The sequence below is a fragment of the Apodemus sylvaticus genome, chromosome X (genome assembly GCF_947179515.1).
Source record: "Apodemus sylvaticus chromosome X, mApoSyl1.1, whole genome shotgun sequence".
NCBI classification, from domain to species: domain Eukaryota; kingdom Metazoa; phylum Chordata; class Mammalia; order Rodentia; family Muridae; genus Apodemus; species Apodemus sylvaticus.
In genome coordinates, this window is record NC_067495.1 from 128,502,569 (window position 1) to 128,526,733 (window position 24,165).

At 38.3% G+C, this 24,165-nt stretch overlaps 1 protein-coding gene and 1 non-coding gene across 6 annotated transcripts in view; both read right to left on the reverse strand.

Moving 5' to 3' along the window:
* Enox2 (ecto-NOX disulfide-thiol exchanger 2) overlaps window positions 1-24,165 on the reverse strand; it is a 320,995-nt gene that overhangs the window by 33,654 nt on the left and 263,176 nt on the right. For all 5 annotated transcript variants that reach the window (XM_052171208.1, XM_052171207.1, XM_052171205.1 and 2 more), the window contains 4 exons: window positions 19,178-19,411; window positions 15,984-16,196; window positions 14,236-14,342; window positions 283-397 (listed from right to left, as the gene is read on the reverse strand). In XM_052171208.1, the coding sequence (XP_052027168.1) occupies window positions 283-397; window positions 14,236-14,342; window positions 15,984-16,196; window positions 19,178-19,411 (669 nt within the window). The remainder of the gene's footprint in view (window positions 1-282; window positions 398-14,235; window positions 14,343-15,983; window positions 16,197-19,177; window positions 19,412-24,165) is intronic.
* Window positions 5,186-5,292, reverse strand: LOC127675997 (U6 spliceosomal RNA). The gene has a single exon (XR_007975639.1). It is a non-coding gene; the product is annotated as a U6 spliceosomal RNA (small nuclear RNA).

Here is a 24,165-nt window from a genome sequence, read left to right on the forward strand (position 1 = left end):
TGTCTAGATTGGCTGGATAGCAAGTTCTAGGGATTCTCTAGTCTCCATCACCTCAGCACTGAGATCAGATGTGTGTGACCCTGGTGCCAGCTTTTAATTTTTTATATGGCTACTAGAGATCTGAACTCAGGTCTTTATGCTTGCATGGTAGGTACTTAACTGATGGAGCCATCTATGAACTCATAAAAAAATCTTGACAGATTGTCCTAAATTATATGATTAACGTTTGTATTTACTGCAAGTAAATGTTTATTACACAAAACAAACCAGAATTATCATTACCTGATTCCTCTGTTTCTTTAGTTTCTGTTGTCTCTTCTATTTCATCATCGGACATTTCCATTTCTTCTTCTCTCCTGATTCCCATTAATTCATCATTATGAATGTTGCGAATTTCCTGTGGTTAAAAGGTATGGTTTTTAGAGGGGAAAACTGGAAAATGTTGGGGAAATGGACTGAGTTACGGGAACAAATTAAACACTCTTAGGGTGCCCTTAAGACAAAAAGGTAAGGACACACTGAGGCCAAACTGTCTCACTAAAAGGCACACTTGGCTATACTCTGATTTGCACTAAGCTTTCTTTCTAGACACAGAGCTCTAGAAGCCTAGGATTCTTAAGTCCATTGTATATTAGAATGGTCAGTTGGCCACAAACTACTCACCTCTTACCTATGTGGATCTCTGGAATTTCCCTTTAGCATTTTGTCATTTACACTTTCCCATCTTGGTCCCTTTAATTTTGCTGGTTGCCATTTCCTGTCCTCCAATAGCTCTGCTGAACAGAGTTCTAAGCCAAGATTTTATAGTTTCAGAATATACAGAAAAAAAAGAACTGTTAAGAGTAAACATCTACTGGGCTATCTCATGGACAATAATTATAATGTTTGGACAAAAAGAAATGCGTAACTACTTGATACCACTGGGGAGGAAATACATGTAGAAATATTATAATGAGAAATTGGCATTTGGAAGAAGTGGAAAAAAATACAGACAAGTTTCCCAAGTTTTAAAAGTCCTATTAGTTTGTGAGCAGATGAGAGTTAGTTACAGGGTAGTTACATTTATAGTTGAAAACCCGACCTTTGTGGCTTAAACAATTGGAAGAGAGTGATTAGTAGAAAGGCAGCCATTGGAAAGTAAGGAAGGGATCTTAGAAAGAAGTGTGTATGTGTGGGGAGAGGACAGAATGGAGGAAAGGGGGATAATGGAGAGAGGAAGACATATATATATACATACATACATACATACATACATACATACATACATACAAAACATACACGCAGAGATTCTTTACAATCTGCATACAAAAACATGTTCACATTTTTGGGTGTTTTCTCAACCAAAGAAACATAGGTGGCTTCAAGTAGTTTAGCTAAGACTAAAGGAATTAAATTGTTATTGGGAACTGCTATCTAACAGATAAACACCTCTAGCTTAGAGACCAACCTTGAAGTAATCCAGATGTGGTATTCGGCAAACAAAGAATCAAAGTAGCTATTTATCCTCCTGGTATAAAAGAATTATGCTCATAATGAATAAAAAGATGGAGAATCTCCTCTGAAGGTAAGAGACCTTAAAAATATCCCACAGATGCATTTAGTTTAAAATAAGAGAGGATAAAAGTTCATTCTTTTCTTCTTCTTCTTCTTCTTCTTCTTCTTCTTCTTCTTCTTCTTCTTCTTCTTCTTCTTCTTCTTCTTCTTCTTCTTCTTCTTTTTTGGTCTGGAAATAATGAACTAAGAAACAAAGAGTTCCTATTGTACATCTTTATGATGTTATTATCAGTTACTTCCCCATATCTTTGTATAGTAAAATTTTTGACGGAATGATTTTTCAGTATCTGATGATAGAGTTCAATCAGCAGAACAAAAATTTAATCAAGAAATACTTAATGTGAAGAATTTTTTATCATAGGAAGGAGTAAAATAATGAGGAACTGATTAAGTGATAAAAGTCTCTCCCCAAAATAAGACAACAGCAGATCCAAGAACAGCTAGTATATCCAAGCTGTAATATGAATAAGATGCCTACATAGAGACAAATATGCATGTACAAATGCATGCATATGAACATGTGCACATACATACCCACATGTTCATACTAACTTAAGGCTAAGTAGATCCTGTTAAACAGTACACTTGTGAATCACAAAGTTGAGTGACCAGAATTTCATTGAAATCCACAGTATAGATAGACTTTTCTAGGAATTTAACTTCTGGGTGTAAGGACTGTAAAATAACTCTTATTCCTTCAGATGTAAGGATGAGATGAGAGCCTTACCTAAGCTTTATGAATACACGGCTTGGGATGAGTCCAGAGCATTTCTCTCTCTGTACAAACTATCCCTAGACCTAGGCCTGGAAGCTTTCAGCCTCTGTGCAATCTAATCTAGGCTTAGAATGTTCTCAGCCTCTGAGACTTACTGCTGAATTAGCTCACCTCTCCCTAGTTCTTTTTGAGCTCTGGATGGTTCAACTCAGCTGTTCTGGCTCAAACTCCTCTCCAACCTGACTGATTCAATGTGGTTTCTCTTGGCTTCTCACTGAACTGCTGGGCTTGACTTCAAACTAACTCTGGTAATTTGTTCTAATCTGTTCAACTGTCTCTGCTGCATAAACTGAATTGCATGAACTCATGAATGAATTCAGCTTCCCTGGACTGCACTGACTGCCAACTGACTGACTGAACTCCACTGAACTGAACAGAACTGAATGGAACCCAGCTTTACTCAACTGAACTGGCTGTGCTGACTCTCAATTAACTCAACTCCCAACTGCACTCTGCACGGCTTTTAAGAAGATGTTCTCCTGAGAGTTGAGCATATCTTATCTCTGGCTCATCTTTCTTTTTTCTTTTTTCTTGTTTTTCCTGATTTGTCCCTTTGCCCCTTAATTTGCTGTCATTGTTTGGGATTAAAGGTGCATACTAAAGGACTCCAACCAGAGAGATTAAAGGTATGTGTGTACTAAGGACATGTCTGCATTCCGGCCAGAGCATACAGACCTAGAAGATGTGATGAGAGAAGTCATGTTGCTGAATTATAATTCCTCTACAGAGGGAAGCTCTTCAGAGAAAAATGTCTTTCAAGAAGTGCTGTATATAAGTTAGTGACTTAAAGACTACTGACAGATTAATTCAATGGTACCACTCAAATTTAAAGATTGGGATGGATATTATCAGAACCTCAGGAAATTGTGGGATTGGATATTGAAGTTTAAACCTACATGTGACTGAATTTTAGAGAGTAAGGAAAGAAGAAATAATGGCTGATGGTTTCTTAAATTTGACTAAGGGTATTAATCCACTTATCCAAAGAGCTCAGTGAACCCAAGGCAGAACCTATATGAAATAAAGTATGTCTAGGAACATTGTAGTCCAACCACAGAAAATTAAAAACAGTGAGAAAAAATCCTCTTAGCTAGAGGACAATACTATATACAGAGGAAGATCAACAGTAAAACAATCTCATTAAAGTTTTGTGGAGAAATTAAAATGCCTACCAATACAGAATTTCACATTTGGAGACATTTTTATTTATTTTATTTTTTATTTACATTGCAAATGATTTCCCCTTTTCTGGGTCCCCACTCCCCGCAAGTCCCATAAGCCCTCTTCCGTCCCCCTATTCTTCCATCCACCCCTTCCCACTTCCCTGTTCTGGAATTCCCCTATACTCTTGCACTGAGTCTTTCCAGAACCAGGGGCCACTCCTCCATTCTTTTTGGACATCATTTAATTTGTGGATTATGTCCTGGGTATTCAAAGTTTCTAGGCTAATATCCACTTATCAGTGAGTGCATACCATGATTGATCTTTTGAGACTGGGTTACCTCATTTCATATGATGTTCTCCAGCTTCATCCATTTGTCTAAGAATTTCATGAATTCATTGTTTCTAATGGCTGAATAGTACTCCATTGTGTAAATATACCACATTTTTTGTATCCATTCCTCCGTTGAAGGACACCTAGGTTCTTTCCAGCTTCTGGCTACTACAAATAGGGCTGCTATGAACATAGTGGAGCATGTGTCCTTATTTCATGCTGAAGAATCCTCTGGGTATATGCCCAGGAGAGGTATAACAGGGTCCTCAGGAAGTGTCATGCCCAGTTTTCTGAGGAACTGCCAGACTGATTTCCAAAGTGGTTGCACCATATTGCAATCCCAATTAGCTTCTTTTTTTCCCAGGGCTTTCAGTTGTTCCGTTAATCTTCTAGTGAATGCTCTCTCCTCTGCGTTGATTTTGTAGCCAGCCACTTTGCTGAAGTTGTTTATCAGCTGTAGGCGTTCTCTAGTAGAGTTTTTAGGGTCATTTAAGTATACAATCATATCATCTGCAAATAGTGATAGTTTGACTTCTTCCTTTCCAATTTGTATCCCCTTGACTTCCTTATGTTGTCTAATTGCTCTAGCTAGGACTTCAAGAACTATATTGAAAAGATATGGAGAGAGGGGGCACCCTTGTCTAGTCCCTGATTTTAGTGGGATTGCTTCAAGTTTCTCTCCATTTAGTTTGATGTTGGCTACCGGTTTGATGTATATTGCTTTTACTATGTTTAGATATGGGCCTTGAATTCCTGTCCTTTCCAAGACTTTTAGCATGAAAGGATGCTGAATTTTGTCAAATGCTTTTTCAGCATCTAATGAAATGATCATGTGTTTTTTTTCTTTGAGTTTGTTTATGTAGTGGATAGCATTTATGGATTTCCTTATATTGAACCATCCCTGCATCCCTGGGATGAAGCCTACTTGATCATGGTGGATGATCGTTTTGATGTGTTCTTGGGTTCGGTGGGCAAGAATTTTATTTAGTATTTTTACATCGATATTCATAGGGGAAATTGGCCTGAAATTCTCTTTCTTAGTTGGATCTTTGTGTGGTTTTGGTATCAGTGTAATCGTGGCTTCGAAGAAGGAGTCGGGTAGTATTCCTTCTGTTTCTATTTGGTGGAAAAGTTTGAAGAGTATTGGTGTTAAGTCTTCTTTGAAGGTCTGATAGAATTCTGCACTGAAACCATCTGGTCCTGTGCTTTTTTTGGTTGGAAGCCTATCTATGACCCCTTCTATTTCTTTAGGGGTTATGGGTCTGTTTAGATGGTCTATTTGATCCTGGCTTAATTTTGGTAATTGGTATCTGTCTAAGAAAATGTCCATTTCCTCCAGATTCTCTAGTTGTGTTGAATACAAAAATATGGAACCCTTCACGAATTTGCGTGTCATCCTTGCGCAGGGGCCATGCTAATCTTCTCTGTATCGTTCCAATTTTAGTATATGTGCTGCCGAAGCGAGCACATTTGGAGACAATTTTAAGAATGAAAATAAAACGAAGATTTTTCCCAGATAAAGATAAATGCAAGAAGTCATCATCAAAAGAATTATTAGCCTCAGAAATGATGAATGAGGTTTCTCCTGGCTGGGAGCTGGGAAAGCCATGGTGATTATTGAGAGGCCCTGCCAGAGCCTTACAAATACAGAGTTGGATGCTTGCAGCCAACCATTGCACTGAGTGTGGGGTCCCGAATGAGGAGTTAGAGAAAGGACTGAAGGAGCTGAAGGGGTTTGCATACCCATAGGAAGAACAACAATATCAACCAACCAGACTCCCCCAGAGCTCCCAGGGACTAAAGCACCAACCAAAGAGCACACATGGCTTCAGTTACATATGTAGCAGAGGATTGCCTTGTCATGCATCAAGGGGAGGAGAGGTCCTTGGTCCTATGAAGGCTCGATAGATGGCCCAGTGTAGGGGAACTGAGGGTGGGGACATGGGAGTGTGTGGGTGGAGGAACACCCTTATAGAAGCAGGGGGAGGGGGATGGGATAGCATGTTTCCAGGAGAGGGGGAAACTGGGTAAGGGGATAACACTTGAAATGTAAATAAAATTAAAATGAATATATATTGAGAGGGGCTTTGGAAATGGCCCAGCTGATAAAGTGCTTGCCATGCAAAGGTGAGAACTCCAATTATATCCTTAGTACCCAGGTAAAAATCTTAGTACAGTGCTGGGAGCTGGAGACATGAGAATTCTGTGGCTTACTGGCCAATTAGTCTAGCTGTATCAGCAAGCTCTAGGTTTAGTGAGACACTGAAAAAATAAGGTGGAGAAACAATGGAGTATGGTCCTCTGGTCTTTGCATACAAACACACACACCCCTCAGACACATACGAATATGTATATATACATGCACATATATATATACACATATACTAAAGCAAATAATAATAAGAACTATGCATTTTAGAGCAACTTGCAATCATTTAGACACCACTGGCTTGCTATTCATTTCCTAGATTCTAAGCTGAGAATGACCTACCTAGGCTAGTTCTTATTGGGTTTTAATATAGAAAACACACAAAGCTGACTGATGTAATTTATCCCATTCACAAATATCATGTATATTTCTTTTTTTTTGTTTAAGTTGTTTATTTTTTTTTAATTTTTTTTATTCGGTATATTTTTTATTTACATTTCAAATGATTTCCCCTTTCCTAGCCCCCCCACTCCCAAAAAGTCCCATAAGCCCCCTTCTCTCCCCCTGTCCTCCCACCCACCCCTTCCCACTTCCCCATTCTGGTTTTGCTGAATACTGCTTCATTGAGTCTTTCCAGAACAAGGGGCCACTCTTCCTTTCTTCTTGTACCTCATTTGATGTGTAGATTATGTTTTGGGTAATCCAGGTTTCTAGGTTAATATCCACTTATTAGTGAGTGCATACCATGATTCATCTTTTGAGTCTGGGTTACCTCACTTAGTATGATGTTCTCTAGGTCCATCCATTTGCCTAAGAATTTCATGAATTCATTGTTTCTAATGGCTGAATAGTACTCCATTGTGTAGATATACCACATTTTTTGTATCCACTCTTCTGTTGAGGGATACCTGGGTTCTTTCCAGCTTCTGGCAATTATAAATAGGGCTGCTATGAACATAGTAGAGCATGTATCCTTATTACATGGTGGGGAATCCTCTGGGTATATGCCGAGGAGTGGTATAGCAGGATCTTCCAGAAGTGAGGTGCCCAGTTTTCCGAGGAACCGCCAGACTGATTTCCAGAGTGGTTGGACCAATTTGCAACCCCACCAGCAGTGGGGGAGTATTCCTCTTTCTCCACACCCTCTCCAACACCTGTTGTCTCCTGAATTTTTAATCTTAGCCATTCTGACTGGTGAGGTCTTCTTCCATTTCCTTCTTCAGAGTCTTGAAATTCTTGTCATACAGATCTTTCACATATTTGGTAAGAGTCACCCCAAGATACTTTATACTGTTTGTGGCTATTGTGAAGGGGGTCATTTCACTAAATTCTTTCTCAGCCTGCTTATCCTTTGAGTATAGGAAGGCCACTGATTTGCTTGAGTTGATTTTATAACCTGCCACTTTGCTGAAGTTGTTTATCAGCTGTAGGAGTTCTCTAGTGGAGTTTTTTCGGTCACTTAGGTAGACTATCATGTCATCTGCAAATAATGATAGTTTGACTTCTTCCTTTCCGATTTGTATCCCTTTGACCTCCTTATGTTGTTAAATTGCCCGAGCTAGTACCTCAAGTACAATATTGAAAAGATAAGGAGAGAGGCGTCAGCCCTGTCTAGTCCCTGATTTTAGTGGGATTGCTTCAAGTTTCTCTCCATTTAGTTTGATGCTGGATATCGGTTTGTTGTATATTGCTTTTACTATGTTTAGGTATGGACCTTGAATTCCTGTTCTTTCCAAGACTTTAAGCATGAAAGGATGCTGAATTTTGTATATTTCTTTCTTTCATTCCTTTTCTTTTTCACCTTTCCCATTCTCTCACTCCCTCTCTCTTTCTCTTCTCTTCTTCCTTTCTTTGTTTGTTTGTTTCTTTGCTTGTTTGTTTCTTTCTTGCCTTCTTTTTTTCTTTCTTGACTTCTTTCTTTCTTTCTTGACTTCTTTCTTTCTTCACTTCTTTCTTTCTTTCTTTCTTTCTTTCTTTTTTTCTTGACTTTCTTTCTTTCTTGACTTCTTTCTTTCTTTCTTTCTTTCTTTCTTTCTTTCTTTCTTTCTTTCTTTCTTTCTTTCTTTCTTTCTTTACAAGGTCTTACTAAGTAGTTATAGCAGTCTTGTTCTCACTCTGTAGACCAGGCTGGCCTCAAACTTATTGATTTGCCTGTCTCTGCCTCCTGAGTGCTGAGATTAAAGGCATGTACCACCATGCATCACCTTCAATGCATTTCCTGATAATGTTATAGTCAGTCACTATCCTAATGTCCTCTTTCTATTCATTTACCAGGAAAACTGATTTCTAGTTCCAGTTAAGTTTTCATTAATACTAAATGAAGGACTCTTTAAAATGTGAGATATTTAGTATCATCACTGATTATTTTGAAGTAGCAGAAAAATCAGATGCTAACACAGTAGTACCCCATGTAGCAGGGACTTTACTTAAACTAGAAAATGATGACTTACTTAATGATAAATGAACTTTAAAGGGTCTTGTCATGATAAAGATGTGCTATGTCTTATTTAGACTCATTGTTTTGAGGGCAGTGAGGAAATTTCCTATTCCTGAGAATGCATTGTATTTCATGAGATTTAGTTTCAATTTTCATCAGAACTGTTACTGGAAGGTGATTATAACAAAGTTTGACACACTGGCAAATTCAAATATTGTACAGTTTACTGCATCATGAAAAACTGTGCCCTTCTAGATTTCTAACAAAAATGTGTGCTGTCACAGGATATAATCAGAAATCAACCCTTACCTCCCACTCATGTCACTAATATTGAAAGTAAATTGTGTTCATTCTTGGGAAATATCCAAGGGAAGTAACATCCTAAATCTAACACCCGTCCTGTAGCTTTCCAGCATCCACAAATCAGCTTTTTGCTTCCAGCTTGGCAAGACAGCATAAAATTTTAGAAATGCAAAACTTTAATAATGACATAATATCTTAACTGGAGATCTTTTACAGTTTCAAATGCCCCAAGAAACATAACATAATTAGGGCCAAATTTTACCTAGATGCTTCAAAATACCTCAGGGACAAGTTACTTTGGTTAATAAGATGAAAATAAGAAAAACTCAGAAGTGTTTTCTAAGTTAATCAGTGGCCTGCTGTATACATTATAAAATCCTTAGCTACAAAAAACCTAAGGGTCTTATTATCTTTCTACAAATAACCAATACTAAGCCATACAAAAGGAACAAAAGCAAAGAGAAAAGCAGAGGCTGTGGGTACCATATTAAAGGAAATCTAGAAGGATCTTTTGGTAAATGGCAGTACTTCTAAGAAAAGTATGTTAATTCCTGGAAACCCTTACAGTTAAAATACTCAGTATCTCTTTTCTGCATTTTCTAGTTAAATCAGAAAAGCTTTGAGAAACAAAACCTTACAAATACTTTCAGAGTAATCCCCCCAAGCATTCTAAATAGCTTAGACATAGGTGCAAGTGGGGAGTGGAATCTTAGCTACTGAAGTACAGACAGCAAAGGTAATAGCTGTCTCTCAGATTTGCTCCATTTGTCATTCTGACTTGTTGATACAGTACTGCAACTAAAATGTGGTAATGGCATGCAAGAACATTTTCAGTAATTTGTATGTTTTAACCACTACATGAAATCTATTGAGACATGTCACCAACAGAATACTTTAGAAAAAGAAGTGGCCCTAAAGTTCCCACCCCATCCTTTTTCCCTGCTGTAAATAGGTGGTACATCTTATTTCAACAATGAATAGGTAGTGATTTCTGAAATGGCATTTTAATGACTTTGAGTCTGTCTGTCGTAATGATGGCAAGCTTTTCTGGAACTTAGAAATTCACACTGCTCCACAATGGAGAACAACAACAACAACAAAAACAATGAAAAACAAACAAACACACATACACAAACAAACAAACAAAATAAACCACATTCATATAGAATGAAATAAACCAGAAACAGAAGGAAATTTATGCAAAGAATTACTTTGTATCAGTTGACATCTTTGATTTATTACAAAGAAACCACAAATCATTACACATTAATTATTTAACCACAGTTTCACAAATATTTATGTGGACTTAAATTGATGTTATTCATGTTTTACGATAGGAACATGATTACCAGAATATCAATACTCCATTTTAAATGTGTAACAAGATCCTACTAGCCTATATATATTTTTCAACATTAGCAAGAAACATGGTAGGAAAGGAGTCATGAAGGAATGGAAAAGAACACAGGCTAGGGAAATAATTAGCTTGTACACTGATATAACAATTTGATTCTCAGATATCATTTAATACAATGGAACAACTCACGAACATGAGTTTGTGTCTTGTATGGCAAATAATGGTAATGCAAATTAGGTTGATACAAAAGTGGGCTAGTATACTTTTTGATGGCTGAAGGCCAACAGCCAGTCTTAATGCAAATGAGTACCAAACAAGGGCACAAAGATGACTTCATTATCCACCTGCAAACTCCTTTCTCTGAGCTTAGTGGTATGAAATCGTGTATGAGGAAGGATGTGAGAGGGTATCATCTTAATGTTCATGGTTATGGTTCTATTTTTTTATGCATTATCCAAGGTGTACCACTTAGTGTAGGCCAGGTTGAGAGAAACACAAAATTTCAAATGATTCTGTAGAGAAGACTCCCTGTAATATATACAGCTGTGGCTGTAGGCATCAACTTGAAGTAAGAGGGGGGACTTCAGGCCTCAATAGCCTTCCTTCCAATTTCATCATGAGCAGCACACACATACAAACCAGAAAGGCACAGCAATTAAAGTAAAGCTCAGCATGCACTTTCATAGTATCTGAGTTCCTCAAAGACGGGCCTTTTGCTAAGTTCACGCTCCATCTCTCATCCAGCAGAGTGAGAATACAGGTGCATGGCAGTGAGTCAAGGAATGAGAACCTTCTGATTCGAAGCTTCCACCAGATCATTTGTTCCCTGAGGCAACTGTAAGATGTTGTCAAAAATGTCTAACTTGATGAAACACCTGACTTGGAGCTGTTCTGATTTTCAGTGGGATGCTAAAAGGCAGCCACATCTTAAGAGCAGTTTCCCACTTCCCATAGGATAATACCTTTTGGGTCTTCTCAGTGGTCTGCTACAGTAGAGAGTTTGCAGAGTTGAGAGCAAAAACAAAAACAATAGGAAAACCAAATTGCAGTTCAAGAGACAGCAGTATACAATGGAAGAACTCTCTGGGGTTTAAGGAAGGCAAACTCAGAGGAAGGTCATGAGCTTTGTCTCACTGTTGAATGAAAAACCACAGGAAAGTCATGAGCTTGCTATGTGTCACTTTCAGTAGTAGTTTTAGTTGCGAAGACTGAGGAAGGTGGGCTTTGATTTAATCCAGTCATTTACATAGGAAACACATCAAGGCACAGAATGCTCATGTAGCAATGCAGCCCATGCCTCTTCTCACACCATCACCCTGCTAAGGAGGCTTCCGAACAGTACTGTAAGGGGTGCTAAGATTCTCAGTTCTCTTTAGCTTTGCAGAATGGCCAGCTCACCACAATAGCTATCTTTACTGTGACTGAATTATAAAGGATATACTCCCTAGGTAGATTTTACAAGATTACCTTTAAAGATAAATAATAATCCTTTCTTTGTAACTGCAAGTTGCTGATGGCTAGTAAAAGAATCTGGCTGAGAAAACTACTCGCTTGCTCACACTTTGTTAATCTGTAACAAGTTGCTCAGATACGAATATACGTGGGTCCTTGGGAATAATTCCTCCCTCCCTTTTTTTAAACCTGTATTATGCAATATTATTTCTTGTAAAGGTATTGAGGAACATGTTTTTTTTAAATAGTCATTCATTAGAAGAAAACTAAAACGTAATCACTTTGTAGTTTTACACTGCTTGAAAGATTCTGCTGACATATATTTGCCATGAGAGAATGAATAAAGTTGGCTCCTTCCACTCATCAACTATGTGTATGCATACATATATGTAAAGTTTGTATGAGTGTATGTTGAAGCATTGTTATTTCCCACTTATTAACTGTGTGTATGTATGTATATATGCTTGTATATATATGTATATGTGTAAAGTTTGTGTGGGAGTATGTTGGAACATTGTTCCATTCATCAAATCTGTATGTTTGTATAAAAGCAACGCTTGTCTGTGTGTGGGTTGGAGCTTGCTGCATCCACCAATTGTGTATATATGTGAATATGCATATGTCTGTCTGTTTGTCTGTCAGCATGCATGTATGTTTGTATTTGTATGTATAAGGTTATTAGAGTCTTCCTTTTGCTTCATTCACTCAGCATATATGTAAATGGATACGTGTGTATGAATTTTCTCTTTTGTTTCTCTTTTTTTTGATGGCCTCAAGGAGTTAAAAGAGTACAGAGTTTTTCAGTGGCCATACGGAGTGCCAGCCCCAATAAATTAAGCTTTGTTCCCTTCGAGAAAAGTCTCTTGAGTAATTTCTCCCATCACTGGTTGCTATAGGCAGTAGCCTCTGTCAATATATAGACTGGCCCCATCAGCTACTGTGAGCACTGATCGTCACCTACTGCCTACCTCGGTTTAGCCACCCCACGGATGCCAAAGCCGATTATTGACAATTTCCAAAATTGAAAATGTTTAAATTCCAAAGTGATGCTAGAGATCTAAAATTAATGAAGACACTATTAGCTTTGTGTGATTCTATACAGCGGCTGAACAGATGTCTACATGAAGTTTATCTCGACACTGGTTTCTCTCTGCCGAGGTGAAACTGATGCCTTACAGACTATAAGTTTAGGACCAGGGTTTCACTTATTTTCCCTTAAACATTTCTCAAAGTTTTAAGCTGTTCCGATACAAACTGTAGTAGCTATTCACAGAAGGACAGAGTGAAGAGAATATTGGCTTCACTTCAAAGGCTAGGAGACAAAGTCTCAAAGAGATTATATGACCTGTTCAAAACTACATGCATGTCTGTAGCTGAGATCAGAAGGGAATCTTTCCTTACTCCACTTTCTACTGGTATAATTTTATAAAATCATTTAACATTTTTATATTTCAGCTTTATTATATGAAAAACATAGATCATATACCCTTATTGATTTGTTAATAATAAATTCAAATAATACCATTTACATTTTCAAACTGCTTATACATTTCCTAAACATTTAGTCTTATAAAACTGGTTTCATTATTATCATCACCAATTAACAGGTAAAGAATTACTTGCTCAATCTGCAAAGCTACAAACCTAATAAAAGCTGGTAGTTTACTTCCTATTAGACTCTCTGTCCTTACTACTCTGTACTGTACTGCATGGATTGTAAGGCTTACTTCAGTGAGATAATCAGTGCAAAAATGCTCTTTGAATATAAGTGCTAGCTAGGTTCTGAGGCTGCAGCTCACTGGAAAAGTGTCTGTCCAGTGTATGGGCCCTGAATTCAATTGCCAGTATGGAAAAAGGGAAACAGGAACAGGAGAACATGAGCTATAGTTACATTGCATTTGTTTCCAGAATGGCCAAATGAACCATAAATAAAGTTGAAAAAGTTGCATATGTAGACAATAGTAAGTAAGTAAGTAAGTAAGTAAGTAAATAAATAAATAAATAAATAAATCAGTCCCAGGGAAGCAAGCTTCTTATCAGCACAGAAGAATATGAGATAACTGTAAAAGCATCCACAGGTAATTCAGTGAAATAAAAAAACCCTGCCATGTGCTTTACCTCCAGACTCAGGCTAGTAACCTAATCATCTTACACATGTTGTAGTGCTATGCTAAAGATTTACTTGACCACAAGCGCAATGGTGTGTGTCAACCTTGATCTAAAATCCCGGTCCTCTCTCCCCTTTAAATCTTCCAACCATACAGGCAGCTGAACAGATTTGATAAAAGAAGCTCAGAAATTTCTTCACTCAAATGTACCAGCAGACAGCTTCTGGCCTTAACTGTCAAAGTACTCTAAGAAATGGAAGACAGCCCTAATATTACTAATGCTAGAAGCATAGGTCAGTAATTATTATTGTACTCCAAACTAGCCAGTGTAGAGAAGTAAACTACAATTATCTCAGCTACATTTCAGTATTAAGATTTGTAGCCAGCAGGATACATTTAAGACAACATGTGCACATTTCTTACTTCTTTGACAGCAGGTGGTCTGGATGTTGACAGGGTATACAACACATTTCAGTGTTTCATTGAGGCCTTGTTGTGACCATGGGAGCTTGGCTCTATTTAATTCTGGTTAAACTCTAAATCAATAACTTGTTAAGGAAGAAAACTGTTCCCATGAGACGCTACCAGAGTAGAAAGTTACCAACCTCAGCTTGTTTGCACCAAACACTGATGTTTTTACGTTGTGCTTTTGTGAAGTGGTCCCATGCCTTCTGTTTGGAAGCAGAATGGTACACAGCTACTATCTGCTCAACTTCAGTATCAAATCAGCAGTCAGATCATGCCAAATCATCACACAGGGATGGAACATGAGAGAAAAATAAAAGAGAAACATGAGGTTTGTTTCATGAAGTTGTTATGACACAAACCAGGCTATGGTTGAACTTGGACAAGACTACATGTGCTGAGGTACTGTGTTAGTTACTTTTCTTGTGGCTGTGATGCAATTCTGACAAGAAGCAATATAAAGGAGGGAGGGAGGGTCTATTTTAGCCCCCAGATTAATGAGGGGTACATTTAATTATGGCAGGGAAGCCATGGTGGAAGGAGTGTGAGGTGGTTAGTATCTGTCAATCAAGAAGCAGAGCAGACAGGAAGTGGGGCAGGACTAGAAAACCCCATAGGTGCTCTCAGTGATCTTCTGCATCCAGTGGATATGTATTTTCTTAATGCTCTACAACTTCCAAAATATCACTACGTGGGGACAGAGAGTTCAAGCACATAAGCCTGTGGGGCAGTTCACTTCAAGTCAGAATGGCTTCTAGGATTTTAAAAGTGAGGAAAGAGACATCAATAAACATTAAGAAGAATCTCTTGGTTTTGGGTGAGATAAGGATCAAAGCTCTTAATACAAAATTTGTGTATCCATTTAGGCCAAAAAAGAGCTCTTCCTCCCCTGATTCTTAAGGTGAATATAGCTCCTAATTGAAAAGATGGCACCATATAATTTTGTTACATGGTAGGGGGAAAACCAGGGGAATAATTTGAGAATTTATCTGATCTATTTCATTTAAGAGAACTTGGATAGATCTTAAGTGGTATAACTTTTAAAAATGTCCATTTCAATGGATTCTTACCTCTATGGTGTCTATCACATCTAGTGAAGATAAAGAAAATTAAATTGAAAATGTAGAATTAGCAAATTTATTTTTTATATTATCATCTTGGGAAAATATAAACTTCTTTATTGCCACAAATTCTTAGAAACATGTTACATGATGACAATCATGGAAGTCTGAAGAAACCCAGATATAAAATCCTAACATCATATTCTTTTTTTAAATATTTTTATTTTCTATATTCTTTGTTTACATTCCAAATGATTTCCCCTTTCCCGGATCCCCCTCCCCATATGTCCCATAAACCTTCTTCTAACATCATATTCTAATGTCAGCAATAAAATATTTAGTATTCTACTGAGGCCTAGGGTTGTAAAAGGATGAGCTGTGGCCATTGCTTCTGCAGAGCTGAAGAAACTAAGCCAAAGAAAATGGAAACGGGGTGCTCGCATGTGTCCTGTGATTAGAGCTTTGGGATTTGACAATACAAGACACAGTTCTAAGCATGTGGGTTACAACTTCTTTAGTGCTTGCATGGATAACCTGCATATCAGATATCAACACTACAATTCATAACAGCAGCAAAATTACAGTTATGAAGTAGCAATGAAAATAATGTTATGGTTGGGGTTCAGCACAGCATGAGGAACTATACTAAAGGGTCGCAGCATTAGGAAGGTTGAGAACCACTGCTATATGGGGAGCACAAGGTAGTTAGGAAGGTTATCTTGCAACTTGAAATAGATAGCTCTGCAGGCCTGGGATCCTGTGGAGGGCATGTGGTGATGAAGTGAAGGGTTCTCTCAGTCTTCCACGGACTTGTAAGTTCCACTTACATTGAATGAGAATACCCGAAAGGGCCTGCTTGAACTTCTCCTTTGCTTCTTCCATCTCTTTCTCATGGGTAGCTTTCTCATTCACCAGTCGGCGGACATGGCTGTTGGCTGACTGGATCATGGAGTAGAAGTGATTGGCACTGCGGCGGTTCACCTCCCCCCTCTCGATCCAGGTGAGCAAGGTCTGCACAGCTTCCGAGAATTTGGAATCATCTGAAACAGAAGAGTTTATTTGGAAAACTACTGACAATGACCAAATTGCATTCCATTTTCCCAATATGTTGGCAAAGAGGTCATTATGGCTTTCTGGCAGTTAAAGTTCTATGGATTAGTGAAGGCAAGGAACTGCACATCCACATGTGCACACAGAGGGAGAAAATGACAGAAAGAAAGAAAGAAAGAAAGAAAGAAAGAAAGAAAGAAAGAAAGAAAGAAAGAAAGAAAGAAAGAAAGAAAGAAAGAAAGAAAAAGAAAGGCAGGCTAGGCAGATGGTTATGGCTTATGAAGAGCTTCACAAAGAGGACAGCTTCTATCCTTCATAAAATTTCTGTGGCTGTAAGGGAGTATGACGTCCTAATTTTCATTCCCAGTACACACACACACACACACACACACACACACAAAGAGAGAGAGAGAGAGAGAGAGACAGAGAGACAGAGAGAGAGACAGAGACAGAGACAGAGACAGAGACAGAGACAGAAGAAATGAATTAGCAAAGAGTGAGCTTCATCATTGTGTGACCTTGCACTTTAATAAGGGACAACGAACGAGAAGGTTGCACTGAAGCTGGCTATGTAGTACCTTTACCCTGATCCATGGGATTGTGGTCATGGAACGAGCCTAAGGAATGAGTTCAGTGGGTTCTGCTTCATGTACAGGCATTCTCTTCTTCAACCTTTTTAAACAGTACTCTGGAGTCCCATCCTGAGCTCTAGTCCATCCACTTAGTCCCAGTCATGGTTTTTTGTTTGTTTGTTTGTTTGTTTTAGCTGTGTCTTGCTTTTCTTTTTTTTCCCCTTTGCTTTAGGTTTTTTTTTTTTTTTAAATTCGATATATTTTTTATTTACATTTCAAATGATTTCCCCTTTTCTGGTCCCCCCCCACTCCACGAAAGTCACATAAGCCCCCTTCCCTCCCCCTGTTTTCCCACCCATCCCTTCCCACTTCCCTGTTCTGGTTTTGCCCTATACTGCTTCACTGAGTCTTTCCAGAACCAGGGGCCACTCCTCCTTTCTTCTTGTACTCATTTGATGTGTGGATTATGTTTTGGGTATTCCAGTTTTCTAGGTTAATATCCATGAGTTCATACCATGATTGATCTTTTGAGACTGGGTTACCTCACTTAGTATGATGTTCTCTAGCTCCATCCATTTGTCTAAGAATTTCATGAATTCATTGTTTCTAATGGCTGAATAGTACTCCATTGTGTATATATACCACATTTTTTGCATCCATTCTTCTGTTGAGGGATACCTGGGTTCTTTCCAGCTTCTGGCTATAATAAATAGGGCTGCTATGAATATAGTGGAGCATGTATCCTTATTACATGCTGGGGAATCCTCTGGGTATATGCCCAGGAGTGGTTTCTTTGGATGCAATTCCTTTTTTTTTTTGCCTGCCTTCACACCTTTTATCTCTTGCTTCCAAGTATATTTCTGCAGTTCATCAGGAGTCACTGTCAGTGTTAATGTTAAGAGAGCAGCTCTGCTCTTCCCAACCCTCCAGCCAGCTTCCCAAGCTACCTAATTATACATTCTGTTTATTCAATTGAAGCCACTATCTAGACTTTCACACCCCCCTCTAGCTAACTCTTAGTCAAGTAGATATATATGTTGCTGTGCAATTTTATTTTCTTGCCCCACCCCTTTTTCAGTGCAAGCACAACTGTAGATGAGTCTCCCCATGGAGCAACTTTTCATTTCATTATCTGGTAAAGTCTTTTATGTTGATGCTGCTTGTGCTTTTCTTGAGGGCTGTGCAACCAACACAATCTTTTCTTATTTTTAGATGTAAAGTGTCTTGTTTGGTGTCCTGTGAATAGATGAGTCCTGGAACTGGCATCTTACTAACACAAAAGTTTTTCCAGGGTTTCAAAGTGCACCATATTTCAGTTTGGTTTGGGATGCTATGCTTTCTGTTTTTCCCTTGCAGAAAGTCAAAAAACAATCCAAAGAGATTTCTTAAGTACAATGTAAACAAATCTGGCAAGTGAGACTATTTATTTGGAAAGTAGAATTAGCGGGATCTTAATGAATGGAAGCCCAGAAGCAGGGCAAATTCATACCATTAGAGCTTGGTCAATGTTGTGAATAAGATGAATGGGACAGTAGCATTCCCTAAATAAAATAAACTGTACTCAGAAAAATGAGAGACTGGATTGGAGTTACAAGACAGAAAACAGGCAAGGTGATTAATGCCAAATTAGCAAAGTGGCTCTAAGAATCAAGTAAGAACAGGAATAAAACCAACAAAAAAGCAGTTTGACTTAGCAATATCTAAAAGTGTCCATAGTTGTTTTATTCAATAACTTGGCCTTTAACAATGATAAAGACTTTATTTCATGGGTAGTAGCTAAGTCTTCAGAGTAATAAATACATACACTTGGTGAATAATTTCTGGGCCTCCAGCTTGAAAACTTTGTTTGGTTTTGTCTATTTATTTTGAGATAGTTCATTCTAAAACCCAGGCTGTCCTGCAATTCTTGGTGATCCTCCTGCCTCAGCCTCCAAAGTGCTGGGATTAAAAACATGTCCCACTATACCAGCTCGTTTTGCCATCTTTAAGATGAGACCTTTATTGGAATTTCATAGGGTCATACCCAGTTATATCATGATGATGTACTCACTGATTGAAAATTCAAATCTCTCTTATCCACTAAGAAAGGAGGCCCACATGTAGGTCCTAAACCATTAATCAAATCTAAAATTTTCGAGTGTGGTAAGTGGGAGAATATTTCTTCTTAGTTATCAGATCTCTAGATAGAAAGTGTCCACCTTTGAGACAATGAAGGAACAGAGACGCAGGTGGGATGAACAAATTTCCTGGTTCTGAAGTTATTTGGTACTATTAGCAAGCCTCTAACAGAAGAAATGCCAAAATTGGAAAGGGCAACTGGCAACAGCACAATGATGTTTATTACATTGCTTTAAGAAAGGCATTTTCATTTAATCATGGAGCTTGAGTGCCTTCTATACCTTTTAGTTTTTCAGCAACAATGCTGCATTCATGATCTGAATAGTGGACCACTGGGGGTGGGGATGGTGGACGCATTCGTTCTTCTTCCATCCTTCTACGGTGCCGCTCCTCTCTTGCTAGCATGCGCTGTTTACACTCCCATTCATACAAGTCATCCCGAGCCTGGGCAAAGTCAACATGGAGGCGGCCTGTGTCCTTCTTGTCAGTACTAGAGCCTAGGCGAATGCGGTAACCTAAATTAAAATGGGAGAGTGGAAAGGGAGAAGAGGCAAGTAAGCCAACGACCATATGTACTTTTTGAAGTTCAGTGTCTTAGAGATGGTTTTGGTAATTCTAGGTGGTCACATAATACCAAATTCTCTCCTAGTGGCACCAAGGTAAATCATCAAAGGACTTAGGTTAACATCTTATTCTATACACTGTCACAAGGAGGGGGAAAGAAGTTCCAAACAGCCCAAGAGTAAAAGTCACTGTACCCTTGAGAGCAGCTAGAAGGTAAGTCATTTCTAACACATGTTATTATCATTTATCCCATGATATAAAATTATGTAAAGTGGGAAAGATCCAGAAGTTCAGCCATAGAAGGCTCATCTGTGGAGACAAAGCTCAGCTGACCGGGTGAACTTTGCCAGGTGGTTTCTGATGGATGCTGGGAGTCTTCAATTTGACAATGCTATTTCTAGCTGTTGCCTTAAACAAATCAAAATGAAAAACCCAAGCAACAACAAGAACAGCAAGAACAACAACAACAAAAACAAACCTGTACACATCACTCAAGGAAACAGTCTGCTCTGCTCAGAAATCTTGTTTGGGAACTTCATCTGGCTGCCATATCAGGGCTTCCCCAGTCTGTCTCTGCTGAGTGCTTATAAATGTCCATTTTTAGGGTGTTATCTTTGTGTTGTTGCTTTTACTTGGAGTCCTTATCTAAGGGGAAATTCTTTTATGCCTAGGACTCTTTCAATCAGTAATTTCTGCTGATCACATCAATGGAGCTTCCCTAGTGGATTTACGGTGGGTATTGTGAGTACTCAATTTGATATATTCTGTTCTATCATTTTCTGTTACTTTGGTTTATCATAATAGTTAATAAACTCACTCATTGTGGCCCCTGGTTCTGGAAAGACTTAGTGTAGCAGTATAAGGCAAAACCAGAACAGGGAAGTGGGAAGGGGTGGGAGGGAGAACAGGGGGAGGGAAGGGGGCTTATGTGACTTTCCGGGAGTGGGGGACCAGAAAAGGGGAAATCATTTGAAATGTAAATAAAAAATATATCGAATAAAAAAAAGATGAGAAAAAAATAAACTCACTCATTAGCAACAGAAGGTATGGCTATGAATAGATCATTCTCCAGAGCACACAGAACAAATTTTTAATAATAGTTCTGCATTTTGTGCTTTTGGATGATCTTCTGTTCAGGATGTCTTTTCTCTACTTTGCCACTTGACATGACATCAAGGATGTGCACTGGGTCTCAGGATATGGCTCAGTGAGTAAAACACTTCCTGCATGACTACAAGGAACTGAGTTCAAATCTCTAGAGTACCCATAAAAAGCCAGGCATGGTAGCAAATGTCTGTAATCCTAATGTTCTTATGGGGAGATGGAAGATGGAGCCATGACAATCTTCAGGAGATCAAGTGCAAGGTATTGTGCCACCACAGCAGCAAGCAAAAGATCCTGTCTCCAACAAGATGGAAGACAAGGACTCACACAGAAATTCACATTCACACACACACACAAGGGTGTTCATGCATATATGCATACACATCATACATTTCATATGAACACAAGAGTAAGGAAAACGAAACAACACCAATGAAAGAATGAGCCTTAGATTGTACCAAGGGCTGGGAAGAATGGAAATGGTATTTCTCTACTATGGTATCTTTGGATAACTTCAAAAATATAAATTACAACCATCCCATAGAATTTTGGCAAAATGTAAATGCATTAGTTTATAATTTAACTTGTAAAAATTTGATTCTGGGAGACAGTAGGGAACTCTGGACTACTTCCCATTGTGGGGGAGAAACTAAGAAGATGGAGAGGAGGGGTACATAGTTGGATACTAAAAACTGCCCATGTAATTAGAACAATCATATAGAACTGGGATTTAGAGAATCAGGATCAACTTCCTCAATTTCTGTTTTCTGCCAGTTATATAGGTCTAAGCAATGTTCTTGACAAACATACACACAACCATCTTACTTCATTCCTAGCACAGACTATTTTACCAAAGAGGAAAATGCATGTTAGAGAAGGTAGAGAGGTTAAGCAGTTTGCCCTAGGTGGCAGGGGTGGTGTGGGGAGCAGGGCTGGTGTAATCGGAAGAGTCAGAAATGAATCCAAGATGTTAGATTTGCAAAGCTATGGAGCTTTTTTTCTCTTTCGCTGAGCAATGCCCAATACAGATCTTGTTCCTGGGTAAGCAACAGAGGGTCACATTTATTTTCCTCCTTTAAAAGTTAAATTATATCTATATATATATCTGTATATAGATATAACATATATATAATTTAGCACATGAAAATATATATTATATCAAGTGAAACAATGGTGTTTAAGATGCTAGAAAATGAAGACAGTGAGCAAGGGAGACGATGAAATGAGGTGGTCCCTGTGATTGCCCCTGGCCACTGTCCAGGCAAGGTTTCCAGGCCTTAGTGTAGAACGGGAAGCTCAGACACAGACTGCTGTTCTTCCTTGGGATTCCCTGAAGACTATGGTAAACAGTGTTCATGATGCAGAGTGTCAAAAGGAAGGAATCTACACAGGGAAAAGATTTAAGAGATTTGTAGAAGAGATCTTGAGAGACTGTCACAATAATTTTTTGGAGTAGTGATCATAAGTGGAAACCATCTAAATGTTAGATGTTGTAATCTCTGGCGCTCACACAGGTCTGGGAACAGCTCCTTTCTCTGCCAGTCAGAGGACAAACACTCCTACATAACAGAGACGGGGTATCAGAAAGGTTTCCTTACCAGTGAAGAAAAATTAGCCCTAGGCTTGCTTTGTCCCGCTGAATGGTGCAAGCCTTAAAAGGATAAAGCTTTCCCAAGTTTCGTGCTTTTATCTCAGAACAAAGCTCAAGAGAATTATTTCTGGAAAGACTCAGTGAAGCAGGATAGGGCAAACCAGAACAGGGAAGTGGGAAGGGTTGGGTGGGAAAACGGGGGGGGGGGGGGGGGGGAGGGAAGGGGGCTGATGGGACTTTCGGGGAGTGGGGGGTCTAGAAAAGGGGAAATAATTTGAAATGTAAATAAAAAATATATCGAATAAAAAATAAAATAAAATAAAATAAAAAGAATAAAAAATGTGTATTTCTACCAATTGGCTATCTAATACCAAATGGCCAGCCCTGAAAACATATATACAAGTAACATTATACAGACTGAGCACATTGTATTTAGAAAATATTTGTATACACATATATGCATGTATCTACAATTAATGAAGAACAGGCCTGCATTTGACAAAAAGCAAAGAGAGGTATATGGGATAGTTTGAAGAAAAGAAAGGAGGAAATGATATAATCAGAATCTTAGACAAAAAGAAATAATATAAGAGAACTTTCTCAAACAAAAGTCATATTTTTCCTTTTGAGACAGGTTCTTGATATGTAGCCCAGGCTGGGCTGAAACTCATGATTCTTGTCTCTTAGCCACCTGAATGCTAAAATTCATTCTTTCTGAAACATACAAATTCTGAAAGAGGCCATCCGGAACTGACTGTGTTATGAAAAATGTTAAAGGAAATTCAAGCACTGGGGAAATGACACCAAATGGAAATGTGGATCTCTGCAAGGGAAAGAGCATACATAATGTATAATTGCACTTACAGGAAGTTCCAAGAAATGCATAGCAATCTGATAAAGAACAGATAAATGAACAAAGAGGGAAGAAAGAATTACCGAACAGGGACAAAGGAAGTTTTAGGGAATGAAGTGGATTAATTCTTTTAATGGTTGCTGGTAGGTTCATATTTGTATCATATATCACATATTATATAATTGCATTTGAATTGTATCAATTATCATACCTATATATTTCTATTTGGTGTTATAATAGATAATTCCTTGTAGCAAAAAGGAAATGCCTAATACCACATAGTTATTTTTTTTTAAAAAAACACATTTTACCAACAAACTTGTTAAAGACCCTGTACAGTTTGGTGGGGGTACCTGTGAACCCATTCATTTTAATGATCATCTAAGCCAACAGAAAAGTATAGCTAAAAATGGATCACATAAGTGGTGAGAATTCAAAAGCCCTACAAACAACAGTAAAGATGTTAAAGAATCTAAGAGTTGTGTAGATTCACAAGAGCTTCCATTCCAACAACAAAATGATTCTCCCTGCATCCCTGCAACATCTTTTAGAAAGGATTTTGTTCTTTTGTTTCTTTTTGGCACTTTCTTTTATAATTTACATAAAAAGAATCCCATTCAAGAGATTTGTGGCACCTGTGACCTTCCCCAGGAGAATGCTCAAATTTAAAGAGCAAAATTTAGTTATTTTCACAGCAGACAGTCAGTGATCTCAGTGATCTCTTTCCATTTGGCAGCCCTGTGGATATTTGTAGGAAGTGAATGTAAACAGAGATTGATTTCAGTCATGTTCAGATGGGTGCCTCCTGAATAGTATGTTTTCTTTTATGTGTAACTATTTAGGGCTTTTTGAAACATTTACATTCTTATTAAAACCGTTTATTGTAGACTGCTCTTTTATTGCTGCTAAGTGCTGTCTACTCTTCAGTAGCATCCGTAGCACTTGGCAACTGTAATAGGAGCACTCTACATCTATGGCCCCCTCTCTTTCCCCATACTACTTGCCCACTGTTGCAAATTCTTATCACCTTTCCCTGGCTTTTTACAGCAACTTTCAAACTGACCTCCTACACTCTTTTCTCTTCTTCCCTCTAATATATTTTTATACAGAAATGTCAGATTAATCTTTCACAATCACATTTCTTGTTCAAAATTGTC